The sequence below is a fragment of the Cajanus cajan genome, chromosome 10, assembly GCF_000230855.2.
Source record: "Cajanus cajan strain Asha chromosome 10, NIPB_CcT2T_4, whole genome shotgun sequence".
Lineage (NCBI taxonomy): Eukaryota > Viridiplantae > Streptophyta > Magnoliopsida > Fabales > Fabaceae > Cajanus > Cajanus cajan.
Window position 1 is genome coordinate 17,582,799 of NC_138526.1, and position 7,597 is coordinate 17,590,395.

A 7,597-nucleotide genomic window follows, 5' to 3' on the forward strand; every position below is an offset into this window, starting at 1 on the left:
TAAAATTTTTTTGGAGGCCTTATAAGTTTGGGGGCTCTAGGCATTGACCTTAATTGCCTTATTACACTTACGCACATATTGTAAGTTTATAAACCTATAATGAAAAAAATAATTTTATAAAAATATTTTAATTATTAATAATTTGTATTTATTTTATAAATTTTATTTATTAATAATATATATTTATTAATATTTTTTATTATATTATATAAATAATTTTTTTAAAAAATATAGTTTACCCAATATTATTAAATTTAAATTTTAAAAGAAATATAAGAGAAAAAGTGAATCATTTTCTGTTGGAGGGACAATTCATACTTAACTATGTATGTTGACGTACACCCATGCACAAGTTGTAAGGTTATAAACTTATAATGAAAAAAATTATTGTATAAAAAATATTTTAAATAGATAATTTATTTTTATCATATAAATTTATTATTTTATTTATATTTTTAATAATATATAAATTAATTTTTTATCATATTATATAAATAAATAAGTTGACCTATCATATTATATAAACAGATTTTTTTAAAACTCGAACTTATCTTTTTATTAAATATGTCAAATTAAGTTAATCTTTAAAAAAGACAAGTCATAAACCCCTGTTTAAGACATAATAATTCTCGTTCCTAATTAAGTAGATAATGGTGTTTGATTTGAAAATTTACATGTTATTAATTTTTTTTTCAGTTGTCATGGGATGACTTCCTTCTTGATTATCGGAGATGTCATCCTTTATTTATCATTTTATAAAAAAAAAATCAAATTATTTTGAATCTCAAAAGGAAAAATCGACAAGGAGAGAGAAAGGGAACGTTACATGGAAATAAAGGAATCCTACATCATATCTTGCCATTTGTTCTTCATGCAAACAGAATGGGACAAAAGAACACCTCACCACAAATGACTTTTCACACCATTTTCCCTCTCAACAATTGAAGCCAGCTCTCTTTCCGTTTCTCTACAAAACCTTTCATTGTAAGAGTTATTTTCCTTTCATTTTTGTTTTTTTCTTCACACGGTTTCTTAACATGCCAAAAGATGCTTATTGAATAGAGTGCCTAGTTAGAATTAAAACATGAAAAAGCATTGTTCTAATAACACGATAATCCTGTGAAGGCGTTAACTCCAATGGAACCATTAGCACTATAAATTGGGATGAAAATAAGTGTTTAATATCACATCTATAGCACTTATATAGCTGAGAGAGAAAGGAAAAACTTAACTAAACAGCACTTCAACAATGGCCACCCTAGTTGTTAATAACCAAAGTTCTCCTTCTCAAGATGCTGAGGCTCTCCGACAGGCTTTCAAAGGTTTTGCACAAATTTATTCTAACTTTAATTTATTTGCTTTATATTTGATGCTTCTAAACTATATTGTAAATTACGTACTACTCATAATTAACTGATTCTTAAAATGTGATTATAAACTTACCTTTGTCTGCTACATCCTATGAATGTCATCAGTCAAATGATTTTCGTGGGATTTTTTATATTTATATTTATTTTATTGTGCTGACATTCTTGATTTACCAAATTATTGGGTGAAGGACCATTCTAATTAATATATTTTTTATTGATCAAAATTTTAAGTACATAAGTGTGAGAAATAGTAACGAAAGAAAAACCACAGATAATCATTTTTATTTTTATTTTGGTTGGAAGAGAAATATATATTTTTATTTCTAAATTTAATTTTAAATAAAAATTATAATTTTTTTGGCCATCTCTAGAGCTGTCAAAACGGGTAACCCGGCCCGGCCCACCACAGGTTGAGCCTTTGGTGGGCCAACCCAACCCGGCTCGTTTATTGGTGAGCTGGAAAAAATTGAGCCCGGCCCGGCCCACCACGGGTTGGAGAGCTAAACGGGTTGGCTCACCTAATTTGAAAAAATCACCTAATTTAAAAAAATGTAATTAAATTTAATGCCTAATCCTGCAAAAATAGTATGCACATAAGCTTTTCTAGAGAAAAGTAAATAAATTCCTACACTAATTACATAATTTGAAGAAAAAATACATAAAATTGAGAACCTACGATGGTCTATGAAGTTTTATTTGGCCCAACCCAATAGTAGAAGTTTTTTTTTTTTTTTTTTATGGGCTGGTGGGTCAGCCCGGCTCACCCGGGTTCGGCTCACCACGGGTTGAACCCGGGTGAGCCGGGTTGTTAGTGGGTCAGGTTTAAAATTGGCCCACATTAAAATTTGTAAATTTTTTTTAGCCCAACCCGGCTCGAACCCGTCGCCGGGCTGAGCCCATTCTGACAGCGCTCTAGCCATCTCTGAACCAAACGAGACGTCTGAAAAGATAAAGCTGAGTTACTGCCTTGCTGGTCACGGGTAATACGTGCGACAGCATGGAATGTTACGCTTTCTTTTTCTTTCAGAGTATTTTATTTACGGTTCAATAAACTAATATTATATTTTGGATTTAATTTCCTTAAAACAGTAGAGTATACTTTATAAAATAAAGTATATTTATAATTATTTTTTTAAAACTTATGATAATTTTTTTTAGTAAAATTTAATATATATATATATATATATATATAAATAAAATTTAAAATTAATTATAATATTTATTGTTAACTTTTTTGTCCACGTTTATTATTGTATTTTATTTTTTCAAGTAAAATTTTTAGATTTTAAAAGAGTCAAATTCTTTTTCTTTTTTTAATGCTTAAATATAAAAAATATGTTTCGTCAGATCGCATTTGTAAATTTGGTTGGAATATATTCCTTTTAAACAAGTTATATTACATTTCCAAGACGTTGATATCGATCACTCGTTCAATTATTGGGAAAAAACAACTTAGTACTTACTTATAGATACCAATTAAGGGAATGCGTGTACCTACAGATTCTTCATTTTTCTACTGATAAAAGGTCCGAATATACAATGCCAACAAAATCCTTCTGCTTGGCTTCTCTCTGAATCATACGTGGACGCACTAAAAGCATAGTTCTATATTTTATTATTTAATTCGATTATATATAGAAGTGTCAAGCTAAACTTTATAACCAATTAAGCACCATAATATAGAAAATATATCCAACTATGGCTACCCTTATTGCTCCTAGCCACCATTCCCGAGTTGAGGACGCCGAAGCCCTCCGAAATGCTTTCAAAGGTTTTACATTATTTCACTAACTATATCTTAAAAAAAATATCCTTCAACCTTGAAAATGCATTAACAAAAATTTATCGTGACTTATAAGAAACTTGTTCTGTATAAGCTGTAATCTAATAGTTTTATGTATACTTGAATTGTGTTTGTTGATAATTGATGAACATGATGATGACATGGTACCATGAAAAAAATAAAATGTGACCCTAAATTTAATGGTTTTGAACTCTCTAGGATGGGGGTCTGATGGGAAGGCCATTATAGCAATACTGGGTCACAGAAATGTTCATCAGAGGCAGGAAATCAGAAAAGCTTATGAGGAGATTTACCAAGAGGATCTCATCAAACGCCTTGAGTCTGAGATTTCTGGGGACTTTGAGGTACCATATATAAGAACATTTTTTAGATGATTTTGGCTTTCATAGTGTTTTTGTGCATTCTGATGATGACTGTAATGATGGGGGTGTGCAAAAATGAATCAGAGAGCTGTGTATCGGTGGATGTTGGGGCCTGCAGATCGTGATGCTGTTATTGTGAATGTAGCAATCAAGAATGGGAGCAAAGAGTACCCTGTGATTGCAGAGATTGCTTGTGTGCTATCAGCTGAAGAGCTCTTGGCACTGAGGCGTGCATATCACAACCGCTACAAGCGTTCCTTGGAAGAAGATGTCGCAGCTCACACCACTGGCCATCTTCGCCAGGCAAGTCTTACTAATACAAACAACTTTGGACCATACCTAGATACACTTGTGTAGCTCTTTCAGTATGGTTCTATAATAAAATATTAGAATTTCAACTCAATAATATGTCTCTCTTTTGCATTAGAGATCATCTCAGAAAGTTGAGATGAAACTCTAAATTTGATAACTTAGTTAGTAACAGACTTTTGCATTAAATTATTACACTGAAGTAAAACTCTAATTTTGATATGAGAATAACACATTAGTACGTAAAGAATTGTTTAAGTATTAACATATTGTTAGTTCAATTCAAACTGAATTTTTTCCTCTTAAGTAACATGTTGACTTCAAATCTTGTCGATGAGAGGAGACCTCATTTTTAAATCTGATCAGTCAAGTTCCTAATAGTATCAACAAAACTGGCAGATACTTCCCAGTAAAAGAAAATTTACTTTTGTCTAGCAAGCTTTGCATTAGTACAATGCCTATAAATATACCCAATCAAAAGTTAAGGATGATTTGAAAATCTGCATTAAATATTTTGAGTTATTTTAATATTAGTGAATGAAGTTTATTGATGAGAATTTTGAGGAGTGCTAATGGTATGAGTTTGTGTTTGATTTTGAGCAGCTTTTGGTTGGATTGGTGAGCTCATATAGGTACGAGGGTGATGAGATCAATGTGAAATTGGCACAAACTGAAGCTAATATTCTTCATGAAACTGTCAAGGAGAAGAAAGGAAACTATGAAGAAGCCATCAGGATCCTTACTACAAGAAGCAAGACTCAACTTGTGGCCACTTTCAACCGCTACAGAGATGAGCATGGAATTTCCATCAGTAAGGTACGAAAGGAAGAGTTTTATCCTCTTATATGTTTGACCCAATATAATTAAAAATATTTTTTATTAAAAAAATTCTCTGCAGAAATTGTTGGATCATGCATCTGATGACCTCCTCAAAGTGTTGCACACTGCTATTCGCTGCATCAATGACCATAAGAAGTACTATGAGAAGGTCAGGTTCTCATGACTTTCTTTATGCAAGTGTGAAACATCATTTAAAAAAGACTAAAGAATTGTTATTTGCATGCAAGAAAATAGACCTTTTATTTATTTATTTATTTTATATTTATATTCATACACGTGACCGACAGTATCTGAATGCAATTCAGTCAGCCTAAACTTTACCTGAATAATGCATCACGTATTCCAGCTTTTTTTCTCTGATTCATAACATCACTTTATGAACATTTTGATTTCTTTTGGAACTCGTTCCTCTCATAAATTTAATTCAGTCATCCTAAACTTTCACTTGTCTAAAATAATTTATAGAATAAATTATATTGTAAAGAAGTATCCACTTTAATTTATGTGTATGTACATTCTCAGCAAAACAACATTGATCACTGTTTTAGTAGTAAATATTTTGTATAAATACCATTATTAAAAAAAATAATTCAAAATTAAATCCACCTTATTTTTATATTGAAATTTGAGTGTATGATTAACAACCAGATGGTATTTTTATATGGTTTTGGATGAAACACAATATGTATAGGTTTTGCGCAATGCAATGAAGAAATTTGGAACTGATGAGGAAGGTGTGAGCCGTGTGATTGTTACAAGGGCTGAGAAGGATCTGAAGGACATCAAAGAGCTATACTACAAGAGAAACAGTGTTCACCTTGAGGATGAAGTGTCCAAAGAGACCTCAGGGGACTACAAGAAGTTCATCCTCGCTTTGTTGGGGAAACATGACTAAAGAACATGCTCTAAGGGCATACCTAGTGATGGGTTTCTGGTTGTGATTTTCGTTTTCAATTTCCAATAAGATCGAATATGTTTTTAAGGGTCCTGTCTCTAGCTTGAGACAACTTGGAACTTGTGTCTTATTTGAGGGCATGTGTCATGTTTCATTAGGGTTATGTTGGTATTTGGAATTTGCTCTTATATATATGAGGGCATCTGTTTCTTTTTGGGTCATGTTTGGTTTGCTTTTAATGAAAGGTTAATACCAAACTTATATGAATTGAGTAATTGAGTCCTTCATTATAAATTCTGATTCTGATTAGCAAAGGTTAAAAGAATTTATTCTTTTTTTTTTTTAAATCTTTTAACAAATTTTAAAGTACCCTTCTCTTAAAACAGATATTGATTATAAGTTTTTGAAACATATTAAATGAAATTGGACGGATATCAAGTTTTTAACTGTTAATCACTTTCACTCACAAAAAAAAAAAAAAAAACTCCTACATAAAAGTTTGTGTAATTTATATACTGATTTCTTTTCTGACAAAAGAAAAATGTGAAAAATGGAAAAGACATGAAGTCTCGGTTACACTTTCCACAATTTGTTCATCAATTGGTTATTTGTTCGGTGCTTTTCATCAACTACTGACACTTAAGTGCGGCCACGGGTTTTTGCATATTCCTTTCCTCAGTTTGCTTTATAAAAGAAAATGGGAAGAAAGAGAAAAAAAAAAAAAAAGTAATTGTAACGTGAAAGTAATTTTAATCGATATGAGGTTTAAATTCTTTTAATAAATAATTGTTATTAATAATAAATTTTAGTATAATGTAAATATATTTTTAATAATTATTATATATTAATTATTAATATTTTTATTAAATAATAAAATAGAAGTAATTAATTTATTATTGTTAAATAATTATCGATAATAATAAATTTTGTTGTAGTTTACACATTTACTAATATTTCTAAAATGGAGGGGAAAAGTGTTTCGAATGTTAAATGTAAAATATATCATATATTTTTTATATTATTTTTTTTAGATAAATAAAGCTTACAGAGAGAGTTGAATGTGTGTATAAAAGTTTTAAAACTTTTTAAAAAATGTAAATATAAGTTTGTAAAACTCTTCATCCAACAAGTTTGAGGGAAAAATGATAACAAGAAAAACACTTTAATTTTTATACTGAGTCACTTAACTTGAGTTACATCTAGTTATCTTTGAGTTTGAATGGTTCCACTAACATGAAAACTTTTATAAACAAGTATTGTTATTTGCTACAAATGGCTTACAAATGTAACAACCTATTAGAGTATTTTTTTTTAACTAGTCTCTTCAATCTTACAAGGTGAGTTAGTGTTTGAGCTTCTACATGACTCGCATAAATAGGGTATGTAAGTTGAGTACACTAAAAGAATTACAACTTACTAGAGCAAGGATGTTCTAACTTAAGCTTTTCTCATAGATCGTCTACTGGAAAAAATGACACAACTAAGAGTAAACATGTATATTCAACATTCACAAAATTCTCTTATCTTCACATCTACTTGCATTTATAGGCTTTAAGATATATATGTTGAGTGAAAGCCTTGTAACTTGGTCGTTGTAGCTTGATCTTTGATCTTTGATCTTTGAATATGGTTGTTTTTTACATATGTTCAGAGCTTCATTATACTTTGATGTGATAAGGGAATGAGGTAGTAAAGGCCCAACTTGAACACATTTCTTTAGGCACCACCAATTCCTTTTGTAATTGACTTTCCTGTTTTTGGTCGCTACTATAGTTCTAGTCCTTTATACCATTATTAATGCATACACAAAAGAGAAAATAAATCATAATGGTATTTATAACAAATAGATTATTAGATGCTTATCAACAAGTTGTTTTTGGAGGTTTATAAGACTATCTTAAGGTGGGTAGACGCTTAACAAGCATTGGACTTGTGAAAACGCTTGAAGATGCAAATTTTGGTGACAGTGCATTGGATGTTGGACATAGTCACTAACATTAACTAGCCTATTTAACTA

General features: G+C 30.4%; 1 protein-coding gene across 2 annotated transcripts; it reads left to right on the forward strand.

Annotated features, from left to right (window-relative positions):
• The first annotated feature begins 1,176 nt into the window (after positions 1–1,176).
• Positions 1,177–5,847, forward strand: LOC109806723 (annexin-like protein RJ4). 2 transcript variants are annotated; one of them, XM_020369216.3, is made up of 6 exons: positions 1,177–1,322; positions 3,373–3,518; positions 3,621–3,839; positions 4,449–4,661; positions 4,744–4,833; positions 5,377–5,847. In XM_020369216.3, exons 1-6 carry the CDS (start codon positions 1,250–1,252, stop codon positions 5,578–5,580), a joined length of 945 nt encoding a protein of 314 aa, XP_020224805.1. In that variant the 5' UTR covers positions 1,177–1,249; the 3' UTR covers positions 5,581–5,847. The 2 variants fall into 2 exon arrangements, with proteins under 2 accessions (XP_020224805.1, XP_020224804.1); XM_020369215.3 differs by lacking the exon at positions 1,177–1,322 and adding an exon at positions 3,011–3,141.
• The last annotated feature ends 1,750 nt before the right edge of the window (positions 5,848–7,597 follow it).

Excerpts from the sequence above, each read along its gene's own strand:
- LOC109806723 (XM_020369216.3), top strand. The coding sequence starts at position 1,250 with ATGGCCACCCTAGTTGTTAATAACCAAAGTTCTCCTTCTCAAGATGCT. Across the intron at positions 1,323-3,372 it reads TCTCCGACAGGCTTTCAAAG|GATGGGGGTCTGATGGGAAG; the intron begins GTTTTGCACAAA and ends TGAACTCTCTAG. Across the intron at positions 3,840-4,448 it reads CCACTGGCCATCTTCGCCAG|CTTTTGGTTGGATTGGTGAG; the intron begins GCAAGTCTTACT and ends GATTTTGAGCAG.